This window comes from Clarias gariepinus, chromosome 22 (genome assembly GCF_024256425.1).
Source record: "Clarias gariepinus isolate MV-2021 ecotype Netherlands chromosome 22, CGAR_prim_01v2, whole genome shotgun sequence".
Lineage (NCBI taxonomy): Eukaryota > Metazoa > Chordata > Actinopteri > Siluriformes > Clariidae > Clarias > Clarias gariepinus.
Genome location: NC_071121.1, coordinates 23,236,441 through 23,255,629, shown reverse-complemented (window position 1 = coordinate 23,255,629; position 19,189 = coordinate 23,236,441). Strand labels below are relative to the sequence as shown.

The following is a 19,189-nucleotide window of genomic DNA, read 5'->3' as shown; positions in this document are numbered from 1 at the left end:
TTGTAAGGATATAAGTCAATTTATCTGTCAGTGATTTTAATGTTATGACAGATCATGTACAGGGTTTAAAGAAAAATCTATATCTGCTGACTGCTAACTGTTACCATTTTCTCTGAACTGTCAATGATTCTCTTAACCAGAAAAAAGCAAGCAGAAAAAACAGGACTTTGCACAAATTCCACATTATTAGACACACATATTATTTAAGTCATAGAAATAAAATTTTGGATTTAGATATATGGTCACATTTGAAAGGTTTTGTGTAAAAACAAACAAACAAACAAACAAACAAAAAAATCATAGCCAGTGTAAGTTTTAGGCAAATCTAACCTTTCCCCACTGTGGGATGAATAAAGATATTCTTATTTAACTAAGACAAACAACATATTTTTCACTGTGCTTTTTTATTTAACAAAGTTGAAGCCTAAAAAACATATAGGTAATTCTGCACCGCTTTTACTGCTTGGTGCAAGTTGCAGCCAAGGGCTGCTATGCAATTGATCATCAGTAGGCATAAAAGCAAAGTTTTGGCAATTTGCTGGTCTGGAGAATTCAGGTTTGTTTACACAATGCCAAGAGGAATGCCAAAAGGAAAAGCAATGGTTTAAAAGAAGCAACAAGAGGTTTACCCGTGGCTCCGTCCACGTGCAGATCCTGACTCCAGCATGCACCATTGCCTGTGAACGGAGAGTGCGGTCAACTCGCTGCAGCTTCTCACACTGCTCCAATGCTTCAGCAGATATAATGTCCTTTATTTGTCATTGTTTTATGGCAGTTAGGATCCAGTATGTTGGTTATGTTACTGCCAACTGTAGGCCTCATTACTCGTCCTTTTAAAGCCGATTTTCCATACCAGCCTTCCTTAAAAATGTCTAATGCTTCAGTCCCTGATCTTGTCCCTGCTTTATCTGGAACTTCCAGTCTTTCTTCTCGACACATTTTCTCTCACCATCTAGTTGGAGTTCTGGTTGCATCACCACCACCTATATATCTCTGACATTCCAGTCCAGTCTCCCTGAAAAACAACATTAAATACTTCCTTTCCTGATCTTTGACTTCAAAAGACTTTTAACATTGCCTTCTACTTTTCCTAGTTTTAAAATATATTCCACCATATCTAGACTCTCCTACATACATTTGCTGCATGAGAGCAAACATATACAGCCTACATTCATGGTATTTCAAGCTCCCATTGGGTGTTTACCTACTATAACAACACTGCTATTAGGGCACTGGTGGCTCAGTGGTAGGTGTTTTGCCTGCCATGCGGAAGGCCCGGGTTCGATTCCCAGCCACTGGATGCAGTGCCGGTCCCAAGTGGGAGGGTTGCGTCAGTAAGGGCATCTGGTGTAAAACCTGTGCCAAGTTGTTGTGTGGACCGGATATCCTGTTGTGGCGACCCCTTGCTGGGAGCAGCCGAAAAACCAACAAGGCTGCTATTGAGATGGCTCTGCCCAATTCTTTTTCTGATTTCCCCCCCTTCCTCATCAAATCTAATTAGGCCTGTTTTAAATACAAATGTCTTGCTTTTGATTCATTGTCCCCCTTCTGTTGCCATTGTTGGTTTGCCTTTCTCCACATTATACCTTTCCCCCTGACTTTGACCTCAACATTAATTTCGTTTCGGGTTGCCTCTCAAGACAGCTCGTCTGCTCCCTATTTTCCAGGCAAATGGCCTGGGACCCACAGGACAGAGACTTCTCTACCACTATTATTACCTCACAATATGATCTAAAAGGTGATGACACTACTGTTACACAGTAAGGGGTGCCAGCTACACTGGCACAAGCGTTCCTTGATGAACTTAATAGTATGACTTAAATTTGATGACACAGCCTACTGTTAATTCAGCAGGAACTACCAGTGCCAACACAAATCCAAAAACAAAATTTGTTTAATATGTTTAGTGAAACCTTGGATTGCAAGGACTTGGTCCATGCGTGTTTTGACTTGATAAGCGAGCAAGGCCATGAAAAACAAGAGTATGCATGCGACACTCAAAACATATAGGTTTGGAAAAAAATTGAATTCCTTATAAAAATGCTGCAAATCGACAGGTGGCATTGATGCTTTTACAAATTGCCTCTGTACAACTTTTATTTTTAAAGAGAAGAGTAGGGCAGAATTTAGCTTTATTTTAATAAATACATTTTATGTCCTACTTTTAGACTGGAAGATTTTCAGTCCTAAATGAACTTTGAGCCCAATTCCTACTAGTGATTCTGAGTTGCTTAACAAATATGAGCCCTGACCCCAACCAATTAAAATGCTGTGGTGGGACCTTAAGAGAGCCGTGCATAAGTAAATGACCATTAGTGTACGTATGCATGCATCTTTGTCAGCAAACTACAACATTCCTTTAACAGGGAAACTCTCTAATGACACTTGTTTTTCCCTCCTTTTGAGGATTTCATGGGAAATGTGATATTGCATTTTCATTAAACAGATTAATCTCCCTCACAGTTACAGACTTGTTGCAGGTGTTAAAGACTTGGACATAAAGAGAGTTACGTTCATACATGTCACAATGTTAAAGTAAACGCGCACACTGATGTAAATTATACAAGTGACCCATGAGCCCACAGCACAAGAGAAAAACATTGGATCAGGTGTGATCACATGATGTAATTAATAAATTACATTTCATACATTTTGGTTATCTTGCAAAAAACTCAAAGTTACTGTATATCAATGTTTCACTGCATATATAAAAATGCGTGTCCAATGGATGATGCACACAACTCCATGACTGCTATTCCTATTTCCTGTTATTCAAAAACTGTATAAGTCACTTGTGCAGACAGCATACGGCATGTTAATTTATGAATTAGTTACATACCGCAAAAATTTTTTAAAAAATTTCTCACTGCTCTTAACCAGTTAAGACGCCTGCAGAGGTCTCCTATTTTGGTGGAGATGAGTGAATTCATATTTTAAGAAGCTTGCTTAACAGCTCTTATGACTCTAGATACAAATATTACTCCAAATATAATCCTGAAAGTAGGACAAAATGGAATTCTGGCCACTTGGGAGCGATTTCCTCCTGTGAGACACAGGCCCCAGATGTTGCTTAGAAGAACCAGGTGTGGTCATTAGGCACACAGACTTAATTGCTCTAGGTGATGTGAAGTCATGTTTAACCAAATTACTTGTTCAACAGTATAGAATACAGTTTACAAACAATAATAAACTTCATTATGGTTGTTTATCAAGCACAATGCATTACTTAATGTACTTTATCCCTACTCACAGTCACACAATTGTCTTGGGTGTTTACATTGGGTGTTCACATTGAATTGATCCACTTTAAACTCTTAAGTTGCCAGTTTGCTCCATGTAAACGCACAGTCAATCATATCTGGTCAAACTTGGTCCTGGTGCCAAGTTCATACTATACAATGCAGAAAAAGCTATGTTTACAAAACTTGGAAGACACGAGGGAAAAAAAAAAAAGGAAAAAAAAAAGCCAAGACACAAGTTACAAAATAATAAAAGCTTTATTTTAAAGCAGTAAAAAAACATAGCTTAAAAAAAAGGTCCCCCCCATCCCAACAGGTCTTTGGTCCTACAACAGATAAGACAGGTGATCATTTAAAGATGCCATTTCAAGCATCAATGGAGCAGAAGTAATGTTTATTACCTTTACATTGCCTGCAGAAAAACAAGCCTGCATCTCCATTCAGGATCATAAATCCCATATGTATTCCTAAAGATTTGAAAAGGGGGGAGAGAAAAAAAAGCCAGTCAGCAAAAGCAAAGCCTCACACACACTTGCTTCATTTAATTCTTTAGTTAAGTAAGGATTCAGACTACATTACTCAATTTAATACTTGTACCTACAATGAATAAAATCAGTTGTGTCCTGTAGTAACGAAGTCTGTTCTTACCTGCCAATGGCAGTAAAACCATTCTGTTGCTGTCCCCTAGTCTTTCAGAGACTACCTGTAAATCATACACTTCCTTATCCTTTTTGATGAAGGTCTTCCTACTCCTCCCTCATCTTGCTTCCATGGCTAGGTACGGGAAATCATACAAACTAACCTGCATTTTACTTGATCAAACTACGGGTGGCAAACAGTTCTACAGATAGCTTGGCAGAACATTCCACCTTATTTCCGCAATTATGGTGACCAACTGGTCTAGACCAAAAAAAATAAAAAGAGGCTGTTTTGATAAAAAAACTGGAAGTTGCTTTATTTCAACTTAATTCTTGGAGTTACACATAATTAGTTTAGCGGAATAAAGTTCTACAAAACCTCACATGGAATGCATCCCATAAAGAAAATAAAAAAACGACATCACATCCACACATAAAAACAGTCCCGCTTGTGACGGCACTACTGTACATCTCTTCTGAATGGCTGAGCAGATCTAGGGAGTAAACCTGCCGCTGCCCTGTCAGCCCTCTCGCTCTCCTGTCTCCTCTTTAAGTACTGAGTCCTGTTGAATATGAACAACAACATTAAGCTATACACTGCTTTTGAGCATCCACAGATTTCTGTAAAATCAGTGTTTTTTGGTGCTTTAACTAGGACTAACTTGGGGGAGGAGAAAAACTCATTTTAAATACAAACCTTTAAAAGGGACTTAGTATCGTCTGCCCGAGTTTCCTCCATATCCACCACTGGAGCCACCGCCATATCCTCCACCTCCACCCGAGCTACCACCATATCCACCTGAGGAAGAGAAAAGTTGATTAGGCTATGGTTTTAAAATGCTAAAATGTTTTGCGTGGCATTTACTACAAAACTTACCACCACCATAGGGGCCGCTATTCCTGCCGCCACCTCCGCCGCCGCCATAGTTTCCCTTCATTGGGCCAAAATTTGACTGCTGGTTGTTGTAGTTTCCAAAGTCATTGTAGTTGCCACTACTGCCGCCGCCACCACCACCTCCGAAGTTGCCTGTGCATAAGATATGTCAATATCTGGTGTTCCAAAAAATTCACAGCTATAGATTATAAATATAAAATAAACTCACCGCCAAAGTTTCCATTGCCGTTGTTATAGTTGTCATAACCACTGCCGCCGCCACCACCACCACCATATCCTCCTCCGCCATATCCTCCGCCACCACCGCCGCTTCCATAGCCTTGTCCACCGCCACCATATCCTCCACCACGGTTTCCCCCATAGCCACCGCCGCTACCACCATAACCACCTGAGTAAAAGATTATTACTTTTATAAGGGGCAAGTTGGTACTTTATATTAACCCTTAATCTAAAGTAATATAGAGACAGTGACTAACGGGGAGGAAAAAATAAAATGTCGCATACCATCACCACCAAAGCCACTGTTGTATCCATCTCCACCACCATATCCACCTCTGCCACCTAATTACACAAAGCAAACAGAATCATGATCAGTTCACAGCTAACGTGTTTGCATCAACACACTTCGCCCAGAGCATAGAAATGGTTTTAAGGCTACCTCTGAACCCATCTCTAAACCCATCTCTGCCTCCTCCAAAGTCGTTGCCATATCGTCCAAAGTTTCCACCTCCACGGCCTACATGGATTCAAATAGTTAGCTTACTATCAAAGAGAACATCTCATGTAATTCAGAAGTGACGACACCTTACCTCTCATGTTCATTGATGAACTCTGCATCTCTTGTTTAGACACAGCCTTTCTGACTTCTGAATTATGGCCATTTATTGTGTGGTACTTTTGAACTAGGAGAACACAAAGAGTTAAAATACAGTCTGCAAACACCACAAAGTGTTTCAAATCAGCCAAAACTACTTACTAACAATACGATCCACAGCATCATGGTCATCAAATGTAACAAATGCAAAGCCTCTTCTGACACCAGTCTTGTGGTCGACCATGATTTCAATTGCTTCGATCTTTCCAAATTTCTCAAAGTAGTCCCGTAGATGGTCCTCTTCTGTGTCTTCCTTGATGCCACCCACAAAGATCTTTTTCACTGTAGTGTGCGCGAAGGGTCTGTTGGAATCCTGGAACACATAAGCCTCTAGTCAAATCAATAAACAAAGTGCATTTGAAGTAAGGGAGGTAATAAACATATGCACTTACCTCTCTAGACACAGCACGCTTGGGCTCTACAAGGCGGCCATCGACTTTGTGAGGACGTGCCGCCATGGCAGCATCGACTTCCTCCACACAGGAGTATGTGACGAAACCGAAGCCTCTGGAGCGCTTGGAGTTCGGATCTCTCATAACCTTGGGAAATAACAGACCATGAGCTAAAACAAATGGAACTGTAGCCTTAAGCTTATAAATACTGAAATGAAAGGCTTTTGTAAAAGGTTCTAAAAAATTACAAAATAAATGCATGTTTTCTTGGGCAAAACATACGTACATTATATAAACAAACAGACTCACCACACAGTCGGTTAACGTGCCCCATTGCTCAAAATAAGATCGCAGGCTGTCGTCTGTTGTCTCGAAGCTCAGGCCTCCGATGAACAACTTCCGGAGCTGCTCCGGTTCTCGTGGCTGCTCATAGAAGGAAACAAAAAAAACCCGAGTTGTTACATTATTTTTTAGCTAAATGAGAGCAATAGCAAAATTCATCCAGCAGCTAGCGTTTAGATTTTCCGCGCAGCACGCATGAAACACATCCGCCATGTTGAACTCCTGCACCCACATTAGCTAGCGAGCTAACCAAGTCCACAAAAGCTAGCATAAAAGACACTAATCCAGCGCAACACACCGAAACGTTCACAACGTTAAAAAGCCCAATTATACATTGCATCTAGCTTAGAAATACTTAAACTATCAATGCATCCGGCTCGGCTAGTTTGCTACAGCCCATGTGGCCTAACGAGAAAAACCAAGATGGCGGTCATGCTAACACCCGGCTATTTAACGCTTCTGTAACGCGCATCGCGCACAATAATTTACCATTGACGTGCTCATAATTTAAAGCACTGCAATTACATAAATAATACAAAATTAAACTCCCACATATTATTATTGAACCAAAGCTTCGTTATTATTTTTTTATTTTATTTTTATCTGACACTCACCTCTTTCGACATGGCGAACTACACAACACGCTAGTCAATGAAATCGCAGAAAAAATGCACCGTGACTTCACGTTAAATCAAGTCGCCGAGCCCCGCCTAATGGAGGCCGCGATTGGTTTACAGTTCGCGCTCAAATGCAACGTCATACTTATTTCTTATTCAATTGGTCCTTATTAACGTCATTTATAGAACTGGGCTTGCCTAGCCTGTGCAACCAAACTTGACTCTTTTAAGCGTTCTGCAAAGCATTCTGTAAAGATTAAAGAATATATAAAATTAATGTCAGTAAGGTGTTGACTAGAAGTGTCTAAAATTGTCTATAGTAATAACAATGCTAAAAAATATTTAATGTTTCCAGTACTTACAGCAACAGTTAATATAAATCTAAATATAGTAATAAATGAAATCACGTTTAAACAGGGTTGCTTTAATATGAAGGCAATCAGATGTAAACTTGGTGTATGGTTAATGCGTACGATTCGGTGCCTAGCATCCAAAGCTTGCATCCAATCCTGGTTCATTTAGGATAGAAAGTTCACTAAATGTATAACAAAAATTAACAATAATAAACAATTATATTTGGAGCCTAGGCAGTGCACTAGTAAACGGGGTGGGATTTGCCATTCAGCCGGCGTGCCTTGTGTGCCATTGTGTGTTTTTGGCGCGCTGTGGCCGGTGCTGTGTGTGTATGTGCGCATGTGTGTGTATGCATGTGTATGTGTGGAGGAACTGTGCGAGCATCGAAGAAGACGTCGGTGTGAGTTGGTTTTCTTTTAAGTAACAACCTATCTAGCATTTTGCATGCAGTGCAATGCAACGCATGTGCAAATGCACTTGATTCTTTAGAGTGAGCGGTGCATGCGTCGTGATTTTATCCATGCACGTTAATTCTGCTTAAAAATGTTATCTTCTTAGGCCTGTGATTTATAGGAGCATGCATGCATTTAGATGACTGAATAATTATTATAAACGAGATCTGATCTGATTAGTGCCTTCACTAGGCTGACTCCTAACAGAGTCAGGAGTTTTAGATGAATTAAAGCGAATAAGACGCGTGAGGCATGCACGAGCGTGCTTTTAGCAGAGATTTGCTAGAAATGTTTGCTAGCATGCTAAGTATCAGGGTACTTACCACGCTAAATCAGAATGGCCCAAAGTATTTAAAGCATTGTGCGCACTCCATCTTATAGCAGCTCTAAAAATTAAACACTGTTTATTTATGAAAAATATATATACAGAAATTTGTGTGTGTAAATTTATACTTTTTGGTGGCTAATGTGGTGGCTCTAAAGATGCTAGTGCAGACCTAGCTAACGCGTGTCTCACCTCTTTAAATATTGTTTTTAGCCTGTAATAACAAGCAGTGTTTTCCTGCTATATAAGTAATACACTTCAATGCGACACTACCTATAATATATACACATTTCCTAACTAAAACACTGAGTTTGCCTTTTTAACGCCATTGAAAAGATGGCGGTTCCTTGCGCTAGCATATGGCCATGATTAGCTAGCTTAGTTCGGGAATACTTGTTACTGAGTTATCTTAGCCGGCTGACCTAATTTTGCACTATAATTACTTTTCAAATGAGAATATTTACAGTTCTGTTCTTGCACCTAAAAAGGTATTTGTTAAAATTTTAGTTGTACTCAAATTCAGGTTAAGTTAGCTCTTTGCAACATTGTTGACTTTTAAGCTAGAAGTCGTGTTTTCTTTCAGCATAATAAAACTACATAATTTTTACATGCTTAAGTCTATGGACTATATAATATTATTTAAATGTGTTACAATAGATCAGCTTTGAGCTTGTGTGCATAAAATGTGTAAATATAATGAGTTTTCTGTGTGATTTGTGAAACACTCTTTAGGGATGTTGTATGTGCAGGGTTGATGTTAGAAATTCTGCTATCGATGAGGTAGCAGGTAAACATAAAACTCATAAATGTAAAGTTCTTGAAGGAGCTGAAGGTGTTAAAGCTCCTCAAAAAAAATTTGGTTCGTTGAAGTGTGAAGTGAGAGATTTGGAGGGAAAATGGAAGCACAACACTGTAAATGCAGACGCACTCAAAAACAGCCAGATGCAAAGCAAAATGACAAGTTTTAGCTAAAAAGCATAAAGCCATCTCATTAACACGTTCGAATTGTCTTGTCACTTTTTCTTTTTTAGGGGTGACGTTTGTGCTGCAGGTTAAACAGCAGTAATAACATCAGACCTGGTTGGCTTGCATTGAAACAGGACCGTAGGTGAGTGCTGAATGATGCAATGCATAATAATATATATACACACACAGACACGCACAAGTGTGTTAGTTGAAAATAAAAAGAATTTATGCTTTCTAACAATTCAGAAAATATCTATTTATATATTTTTTTAACTGGAGCTCAAACTTTCGAACGTTAGATATTATGTGTTGGTCCAAAAAAGTGAATAGGAAGCCATTTGAGATTCGCCCCTTCCTAGATGTTTAATTTTTATGATAAGAAATGTCTAAGGAATTAAACTAAATATTAATAAGAAAATGCTGCCTTGGGAATATATAAAAAAACAAATAGGGGTAAGCAACAAAAATAAAATGGTGTGTGGTTGTACACAGAACTGTGCAAAATGTTTAAGCCACTCATAATTTATTCTTATTTTGCTTCCAAAAAAACAGACCTTCTTGTGTTTCTAATAAAGTCTTCAGGAATAGTTCTCGAGGCTTCCTGAGGAACTTTTTTGTCTATCGTTTTCAGTCCATTCTCTTTTCTTGAACAGTTTCAGAGGAATGTCTTTTGTTTTTTAAGTCAAACAGTGACCTATGAATCGTTCAGGCATACAAAAAATAAAAAACGTAACTTAAGGCATGACCAGGTGAGAAACAGGTGCAGATGATCAGGCTGGTGATTGGTATACTGTTAATGCTGAGTGGTTGGAACTGACGAGAAGGAAAATTGGGTTGCTTCTGAGGTTGTTTCATAAACAGCCAACTTTTAATTTGATTCTTTAGGCACTTTGCAGCCTGTCACATTAAACATTTTCTTCTATTTTTTCAATTTCAATCTACATCATTTAATTTAGTTTAATGTGAAGATAAGAGAAGTGAATAAAGACTTTGAACATATAATAACAACAGATGAGAAAACAATGTAAATATAAACACTAGTAATAAATTTAAGCAAAAGCTCTTTTTTTTCTATTCCCATGCAGACCAATGAACATTTATAATAAGTGTTGAAGTGTCTTGTATTTCTGTGCTTGTGTTTTTTTTTTCTTAAAAAACAAAAACAACACCTTACTTTCTTATTGCAGAGGGATACATTCCCTTCCTCACTTACTCTTTAAGGTATCTGTGAGTGGAAAAAGACTTTAAAAACGGTAATGGGAAAGAAGAACCAGAACCGTGAGGATGATGAGGCTTCATCCTCAGACGAAGAGGAATATGTGGTGGAGAAGGTTTTGGACAGGAGGGTCGTAAAAGGCAGAGTGGAGTACTTTCTTAAATGGAAAGGGTTTACAGAGTAAGTCGCCATCTGACTTCCTTCCTAACAGGATGCTTTCTGTTGTAGGTACTGTGTACGTTACCACTTTTTGTAAGACATACGAGTTAAAATTTGCGCTTGTTGATTTGTCATTCCTAGCAAGCACAACACATGGGAGCCAGAGAAAAATCTCGACTGTCCAGATCTCATCGCAGAGTTCATGAAGACATACAAAAAGGGCGGCAGCGGCACTAGCACTCCAAGCAGCGGGACCAAACCATCCAGTGCAACCCCTCCTCGTGCAAAAGATACCGGCGGTAAGAGGAGAAACTCTGAGGAAGAAGAGGAGGGCGGAAGCAAGCAGAAGCGGAAAAAAGAGGTATAGGACTTTTGCTGTCTGTTGTTTTGGAAATAGGATTACTCTTGGCTCGTTTGTTTCAGGGCAGATGACATGCTTAGAATGCAACAGAAGGAGAAGCACATTAGTAATCTTAAATTCAATTGCTCTATTTCTCTTTCAGAAAATCACAATTTTGTCTTAGAAAGTGCTAAAAAGTTTTTAACCCTAATTATCGTTCCGTGCTCTGTTAAGGATGAGATCCTAGTCGCCAGAGGCTTTGAGAGAGGCCTGGAGCCAGAGAAGATCATCGGTGCGACTGATTCTTGTGGGGACCTTATGTTTTTAATGAAATGGTGAGTGCCAGACAGTTTCATGAATAACACACAGTTCACCTACAGAACTATTGCATGACAATAGAGTGTCAATGTTTCCTCAGCAGGTCTCGGGCAGAAAATAATCGCCTTTTGTTGAGGTAAATAGGTCGCCAATTTACCTCTTATTGTGTTGCCTTTAGTGCAGTTTCTTTAAAGTGTTCACCCTATACCATTGAGCCATCATGGTAGTTATTTCTCAGTGGGAATTACTCCTAGATTAAGTAAAGTGTGAAACACATCGTTGAAAATGCACATGCATATTTATTTAGCCTGGGTATGAAGGTCAGGTAATGTGTTTTTCGAATTTTAATGTATTTTTTAATTTCACTTTCCTCACAAGGAAGTGAGCTTAAGGAGCCTACTCTACTGGCAAACTGGCATATTTTTTATTTTTTTATTTTTATTGGGACACTGCTATATAAGATGGGGAGGGGGAAACATTCCAGTTTGTAGAAATTTCAAAATAAAATCTTTTTTTACATGAGCCAAAATAATTTCACATTAAACCTAAAATACATTTAAAACAAGGCTTGCAAATTACATCCAGGTTTTCTGAACTAGTTATGCAGCACTAGTTATGCAGCACTTTCTGTTAAATAATATTCAGTTTCATTGCTTAAAGGACAGTTGTAAGTTGTATATGTACATGATAGATTGGTTGATAGCTGTTTCAATCTGTAATTGCAGTTGCATATGCCCTTGATGTAATGTTACTCTATAGAGCAACTGCAGTGATTTTCATGAAAAATAAATCGCAAAACATAATCTTAAACTGCTTTATTTTTTACTTCTATATCTTATATTAGATAATATGTTAGAAATACTATAAAATACAACCGTTCTAGTGGAAGGAAGTGAAAGGGTGTTTTCACATTAGGGAACACCCTGTTTTGCGGGCACATAGTGCCCGCACGTGCCAAACTCATTCTCTGATTTATACAGCCATAGCTGATAAAGTAGGAAGGCACATGAGAGCACTGCTAAAAATGATTTTTTTTTTTTTACCCATATCATTTAACCATATCATTATCATCCTCCGATGGGGATAAACCGATAATCATTTTTTATTTTTACGGACCAGTTGTCTTTCAATTGGCCGATCACGTAAACCGATGCCACAAAATATGTTAATCTGCATCAACATTAACATGCCATCGTCAGTCTGGCAATAATACCAAGTCTTTTTAAAAGATTTGCAATGTTCCGTTTTTTTCTAAAGAAAAACCACGTGAGGGATTGTCTGCCAAGAGCTTTAACACAATTAACATAATTCGTCACTTGCAGTTTGGAGCTCTGGCTAAGGCAGCCCTGGTTTACCTTACCGTTAGTTAGCGACTATTTAGCACTGCTGCACACTGGATAATAAAAGGTATTGCACTGTTTTTTAAAAATGCAGAAATTCTGATATTTAGAAAGAAATATCTTTCTGGCTCTGACAAGCCAAAATTGCCTCGTTAAATACAAAGTGACTGATGTCTTTATTTCGCAGAGTTCAGTGCAGAGTTTTGATTTCTTCATTGATGCAGCCTTGTTCAATGTGCACGATTAAATAAAGCAGGACAGTTGCGTTTTAGATAAGCATTTTATTTGCGAGTGCGCTTTGATGCCAGTTAAGGAATGAAAAAGTTTTTGTCTTTAGTCATGCTTGATTATAGTATAGTCATAATTGATTTTAGTTTCATTATAATCTACAATAAACATTAAGTTGCTTTCCAATAAGTAAATGTTCACATTTATGATACTTTCTGAGATCTTAATTATATTTATGCATGTCTGTTTAGAATAAATATAATTATATATATACTCATTTAAAGGATTATTAGGAACACCTATTCAATTTCTCATTTATACAATTATCTAATGAACCAATCACATGCCAAATGCTTCAATGCATTTAGGGGTGTGGTCCTGGTTAAGACAATCTCTTGAACTCCAAACTGAATGTCAGAATGGGAAAGAAAGGTGATTTAAGCAATTTTGAGCGTGGCATGGTTGTTGGTGCCAGACGGGCCGGTCTGAGTATTTTACAATCTGCTCAGTTACTGGGATTTTCACGCACAACCATTTCTAGCGTTTACAAAGAATGGTGTAAAAAGGGAAAAACATCCAGTATGCGGCAGTCCTGTGAGCGAAAATGCCTTGTTGATGCTAGAGGTCAGAGAAGAATGGGCCGACTGATTCAAGCTGATAGAAGAGCAACTTTGACTGAAATAACCACTCGTTACAACCGAGGTATGCAGCAAAGCATTTGTGAAGCCACAACACGCACAACCTTGAGACGGATGGGCTACAACAACAGAAGACCCCACTGGGTACCACTCATCTCCAGTACAAATAGGAAAATGAGGCTACAATTTGCATGAGCTCACCAAAATTGGACAGTTAAAGACTGGAAAAATGTTGCCTTGTCTGATAAGTCCGATTTCTTTTGAGACATTCAAATGGTAGAGTCAGAATTTGGCGTAAACAGAATGAGAACATGGACCCATCATGCCTTATTACCACTGTGCAGGCTGGTGGTGGTGGTGTAATGTTGTGGGGGAGGTTTTCTTGGCACACTTTAGGTCCCTTAGTGCCAATTGGGCATCGTTTAAATGCCACGGGCGACCTGAGCATTGTGTCTGACCATGTCCATTCCTTTATGACCACCATGTACCCATCCTCTGATGGCTACTTCCAGCACGATAATGCACCATGTCACAAAACTCGAATAATTTTAAATTGGTTTCTTGAACATGACAATGAGTTCACTGTACTATAATGGCCCCCACAGTCACCAGATCTCAACCCAATAGAGCATCTTTGGGATGTGGTAGAACGGGAGCTTCGTGCCCTGGATGTGCATCCCACAAATCTCAATCAACTGCAAGATGCTATCCTATCAATATGGGCCAACATTTCTAAAGAATGCTTTCAGCACCTTGTTGAATCAATGCCACGTGGAATTAAGGTAGTTCTGAAGGTGAAAGGGGGTCAAACACCGTATTAGTATGGTGTTCCTAATAATCCCTTAGGTGAGTGTGTATGTATGTATGTATGTATGTGTGTGTATATGTGTATATATATATATATATATATATATATATAATTTTTACTGCTAATAGTAAATAAACAATCAATAGTAAATAAACAATCAATAGAACCCTTTACAGGCATGTTGGGGTTGTAATCTTCCATTTAATCAGTTATCGGTGTCAGTTGGTTCTGATTTCTGTTATCTGGGATCTGCCCCAAAAAAAACCCTGATTGGATCACCACTAATATCAATATCTAGTGTAAAAGCTCCTTTGTTACCTTTAAGTGTTTACCTTTAAGTAATTAACCCCAATCTTGACCTACTTACAGTCTTGTGAAAAATGACACCTGTGCAGCTGACAAGTCAGTAACATGAAGCATCTTTCCGTGAGTTACTGTAAGATATGCAGATGGAGCACGCAAACTAGTTTCACACACTGATTCTAAAATAACCTCGTCGCTTTGTCTCCACAGGAAAGACTCGGACGAGGCGGACCTCGTGCTCGCAAAGGAGGCCAATCACAAGTGTCCCCAGATCGTCATCGCTTTCTACGAGGAGCGTCTGACTTGGCATGAGGATGGCGAGAAGAAGGAGAAGGGTGCTGCAGCCGTGTAAGGGTACAGTCCCCTTCTAGAGACAGACACGAGTGCACTCACAATCCGTCCTTTGTTATGGACCATTTTCAAACCACCACTGGCCTCCTGGCATTAGAGGTCACTTCCCAGTTTCTTTAGTCTCCTTTCATCTCCCATATGAACGGCAACTCATTTATCAAACAATGTCTCAAGTATTGAGGGATGAGTTCAATGAGTAATTGAGAACTACGACAAGAGCTTGGGGAATGGAAGTGTTAGACTGATGGAATCATATGGATAGTGTTTTTACCTGCAGAGCTTCACCACCCTCTTTATCATGTTTTAAAGTATTTGTGTCCCAATGATTACTTTAAAAAAAAAAAAAAAAAAAAAATCACCCTGTGTGTGTGTTGACTCAATAGTTTAGATTCCATACAGCAGTTGGTGAAATGTATTGAAGACAGCTAATATTTTTTAAGTGTTTTATCAGAGATTGTTGTTATGTATCTGCCGTGCTGGATTAGTCACACCATATTTTTTTCCCGTAAAAAAAAGAAAAAAAAGAATTGATGACATTTCCGGTGTATTCCTCACATCAACAATAATTCTCTATCTTGCAAAGAATGTCCTTAGAATTTAGGACTGCCTTGACTGTAGATTTCTTAAATCTGGAACCTTTTTTACTAGACATGAAGCATTTTATTCTTTTTTTTTTTTTTTTTAAATAAAGCATCTCCCCCAAAACAATAATGTTAATTACAAATCTGATCATGCCCAGGATGTAAACAAACATTGTTCATCTTACAAATGTATTGGGAGAAACAGGTATCACTTTTGTTAATAATTGTGTTTTACTTTAGGCTTGTGAGGGCATGAATCAGTGATGTTTGTACCCAAGTGCTCCACCTTGTGGCTGTTTTTTGAAGTGTTTTACACTTTTTGTGGCCACCTCCTTCACCCGGAGGCTGTTGTGACCAGACAGATAGATAGTCACACCTACTAATAAATCAAATAAATCAAAGTGAAATTGGGTGCCACCTGTGTTTGGAGTGAAAACCTGTAGACACACTGGGCTTTTTGTGGATATAACAAAATTCTTTTTTTCTGTCCCTGCTAAGGTTCACTTCTCAAATTTCCAGCATGAAGTGAATCAAAGCTAAACCTGTCTTTAATAGGGTTATGAGCTCAGGTGTGTAATTGTGTTTGTAGAGCCACTGGACAAATAAATTCAGCCCAATAAACTAAATAAACTTCCTGACTTTCATTGACATGACAGAGCTACTGATTCCGATAAAAAAAAAAAGATAATAGTTCAACCATGTTGTTTGTGTGTATGTACGTCATAGGTTATATAGTCAGACACTTGTTTTCTTAGCTTGTATGTGTGCGAAATAGGAGGGAACACCCACTCAGATGGGTTGTGTTAGATACCGGGGTAAAAGTTTGTAAACAGACTCCATCAGTTGTGCGTCGGACTGCTATGACTGATTAGATACTGTAACAAAAAATGTCTGTTTGAATCCCAGTTTTACTTACTTTTCAGATTGGACTATTGCTTACCTGTCAAGGCAGTTGTCTATATATACAGATACGTATAAATATGTATCTCATTTTTAAATGTAAGCCCTGAGTTTTTTGTTTTGTTTGTCCTGTTATGTTATGCAAGTACTTTCCCATTTCTTTTATCATTTCGTCAGATCTTCATGTATGTCCAGAATACAGTTTCAATGTCTTTTTACTTATAGATTTTTTTAATGTCTTGTATCAAATTGTAGTAAACCTAGTTTTCCACATGAATTTGAAAAGTTTTTCATTTTAACTCCACAATACTGTCATGTTTTGATTTGATAGTTTAAAGACAGACTTGAAACCAAAACTGTTATCATTGATACAGGTGACTTTTGGTTTGTAAGCTGAAAAACACAGGTTTAATTTTTCCAGCAGGTGGTGCTACTCAGCTCCACACTTATTTACAGCTCGACTTTTAACGCAGCCCATAACATCACATCATATAAAACTGTTCTAGTGTTGGATGTTGTTTGTTGAATTGATTACTTGTATTGGTGTAGAGATCTGTAAATTTACCTCTTAAACCCAAGCTCGCTAAACGGTGTAGGAAAAAAACAAAACTTGAGTATGTACACAGAAGGACCAAAAAATTCAAAGAGTATGAGCTGTTTATTATTATTATTATTATTATTTTGGTTTATTTTTTTGTTTTGTTTTTGTGGATTTAATGGATGCTTTTCTTTAATTTCTTTTTTTCCCTTTATTTTAAAATACACTTTCTTTATACACACACAGCACACATGCAGTAGCTATACGCCATAACCTAGTGGTACAGCGTTTGACATTTGGTTTTAAGATGTTCCTCATGGTGGCTATTATTGATATTCTTGGAAAGCATTTTCTAATTTAGCCCACACACTGCTTACATGTGAATTATCTTTCCCACAGCTGTGTTTGTAAGTGTAGAATGTTGCTGCGGACATTCAGTCAAAACTGTCAAATCAAAATAAAGAAATTATAAATACGACCGATTGCTCTGACAACAGATTTGAGGTTCAAGAAGACAGAGCTGCTTTCTTGCTTAATTTCAGGCAGAACAACACTCAAGTATTTGGTAACTGTCACTAATTTCTTTTAATTATTTTAATGATTCATAATCTCTTAAAAATAAAAAAATAATACATTTTTAAAAATGAATGGTATTCATTTTAGAGCTTTTCCAAAAAGGTTGAGACAAATCCAAAATGCTGCTGTTTTTTTTTTTAAAGTAGTGGCAAAAAGTGCAAACTAAGTTAGTCTGTTTGTTGTTATTATTATTATTATTATTATTTTTAATTATTACTACTACTTTAACTATAAACTCCAGGTTTCAGACGATCCAGATGAGCTAGAGCTGTCCAAATACAGAACAACTCTATAATGTGTTTGGGAGGCCTGTAGCTCCTCTCACCTCTGCACAGCTCACAGCACTAAAGACAAGCCATCTTTCAGTTCTCCCATTTTTTTCACCCTTCAGCTCTTATGCATAGTTGGTTGCTTTCCTGCCTACCTCAGTGGCAGTGGAATTTTCCAAAGTGAAGAAGTAGGGGGGGGGAGAGAAGGAGAAAAGCTGGATCACTCCAAATGGAATGCAAAGGTCACCAGTAAATTTGCAGCCGTGGGGAGCGGAGGGAGTACGAGGCAGCATGCTTTATGGCGAGCCGGGCCTCTCCGGACACACCGACGTCTCCACCTGGAGGAGAAGCTCTCTGACGGGTTGGATCTGCATTGATGGTGAGGCAGAGAAAATAAGAGTGGAGAGCCAACCGATTTGGAGTTTGGAAAGAAAAACAGCCATTTAGACATAGTGAAGAGTGTGAGTGTAAAGTGTGTGTGTTTATAGGGACCAAATGTTCCTGATTGAGAACCAAGACTGTATAAGAAGATTCTGGAAAAGCAAATTCCATTTAAGGGGAAAGTCCTTTCAAGTTCAGATAGGTATAGAAACATTTATGTACGTTACACCATACTACATGGCATAAATCCATGCATATGATTACATTTAGTGTTAATAAAGAAAACTACTAGGCAGCTGGAATTGAATAAGCGTTGTGAAAAGAAAAAGGTGCCTGCCTGTGAGTATGTGCTTATTTACTACAGTCTTAATAGTCTCGCACAACAGCATAAAACAAGACAGAGCGTTTGGATTTAAGTAAGTTGATCCTCGAATTAGTTTGCGCTCCTTCACAAATCCGCCCAGCTAAAATGGGAGCTCGGGTTAGTAGGTGTTTATGGGTGTTTCGTCAGGAGCCAGCACAAGTCAAAGCAGAGATGCACGAGGAAACAGTTTGTCTTTGCAGCCTTTCGACCAAATGAGCTCCACTGGGCTTTGCTAGGCTTTGGTGCCATTGCACATTAGCCAAATGGATGAGTGTCGAGGGGGCTGGCAAGCAGCTGTGGCGGGGGGCCCGAGTCCAGGGAAAGGGCTGCTGCAGTGAGCTGCATTAACACTGCACCACTTTCTTTCTTCACACACACACACACAAACTTTCTCTCCACACAGTGCTTGGGTTCCAGGACCTCACTGTTTACTGAAGTAAGAAGAAGAAGAAAAAAAAAAGCTGTTCCCTTCCAGATCCCCTGGCTGCAATATATTATGTGCTTTTTGACCTTCAAGGCAACTTTGCCATGAGCAGAATATGCAGTGCTACGATTCTCTCAGTATTTTAAGATCTACTCAGTCTTTCGCTAGCACAAGCCCATCCATCCAGGCTGCTTCTTCAGGACACCATGGCACCTCAGTCGCGCACCATCTCTGATCCGTGCACGATGGTACAGCACCACCGCAATTTGGGTGCCAGTCGTGTTCAAAGTGCAGCAAAGCACTGAGACAAAAGCCTTCGTGCTTGCACAAGCCCCTCCCCGACAGCCCTTCTTCTCCTCCT

At 38.8% G+C, this 19,189-nt stretch overlaps 2 protein-coding genes across 4 annotated transcripts; one reads left to right on the top strand and one right to left on the bottom strand.

The window, feature by feature from the left end:
• Window positions 1-3,486: 3,486 nt before the first annotated feature.
• Window positions 3,487-7,082, bottom strand: LOC128510186 (heterogeneous nuclear ribonucleoprotein A1-like). Of its 3 annotated transcripts, XR_008356102.1 has the most exons (12): window positions 6,995-7,082; window positions 6,348-6,461; window positions 6,039-6,185; window positions 5,749-5,959; window positions 5,582-5,674; window positions 5,431-5,508; window positions 5,277-5,333; window positions 4,981-5,160; window positions 4,755-4,904; window positions 4,575-4,676; window positions 3,641-3,706; window positions 3,487-3,565 (listed from the first exon to the last, which is right to left on the bottom strand). XR_008356102.1 is itself a non-coding variant. In XM_053482281.1 (11 exons), exons 1-10 carry the CDS (start codon window positions 7,004-7,006, stop codon window positions 4,588-4,590), a joined length of 1,131 nt encoding a protein of 376 aa, XP_053338256.1. In that variant the 5' UTR covers window positions 7,007-7,082; the 3' UTR covers window positions 3,542-3,706; window positions 4,575-4,587. The 3 variants fall into 3 exon arrangements, 2 of the variants coding, with proteins under 2 accessions (XP_053338256.1, XP_053338255.1); XM_053482281.1 differs by having other exon boundaries at window positions 3,542-3,706; XM_053482280.1 differs by lacking the exons at window positions 3,487-3,565; window positions 3,641-3,706 and adding an exon at window positions 4,168-4,440.
• Window positions 7,083-7,631: 549 nt separating this feature from the next.
• On the top strand, window positions 7,632-17,292 carry cbx5 (chromobox homolog 5 (HP1 alpha homolog, Drosophila)). The gene is made up of 6 exons (XM_053482282.1): window positions 7,632-7,751; window positions 9,160-9,236; window positions 10,282-10,490; window positions 10,611-10,830; window positions 11,044-11,144; window positions 14,655-17,292. Exons 3-6 carry the CDS (start codon window positions 10,351-10,353, stop codon window positions 14,794-14,796), a joined length of 603 nt encoding a protein of 200 aa, XP_053338257.1. The 5' UTR covers window positions 7,632-7,751; window positions 9,160-9,236; window positions 10,282-10,350; the 3' UTR covers window positions 14,797-17,292.
• The last annotated feature ends 1,897 nt before the right edge of the window (window positions 17,293-19,189 follow it).

Coding starts and splice junctions, on each gene's coding strand:
- LOC128510186 (XM_053482281.1), bottom strand. Junction 5,509..5,581: donor TTCATCAATGAACATGAGAG/GTAAGGTGTCGT, acceptor GAATCCATGTAG/GCCGTGGAGGTGGAAACTTT. Junction 5,161..5,276: donor CAGTGGCTTTGGTGGTGATG/GTATGCGACATT, acceptor TCTTTTACTCAG/GTGGTTATGGTGGTAGCGGC.
- cbx5 (XM_053482282.1), top strand. CDS start 10,351: ATGGGAAAGAAGAACCAGAACCGTGAGGATGATGAGGCTTCATCCTCA. Junction 10,491..10,610: donor AAATGGAAAGGGTTTACAGA/GTAAGTCGCCAT, acceptor TGTCATTCCTAG/CAAGCACAACACATGGGAGC. Junction 10,831..11,043: donor AGCAGAAGCGGAAAAAAGAG/GTATAGGACTTT, acceptor TGCTCTGTTAAG/GATGAGATCCTAGTCGCCAG.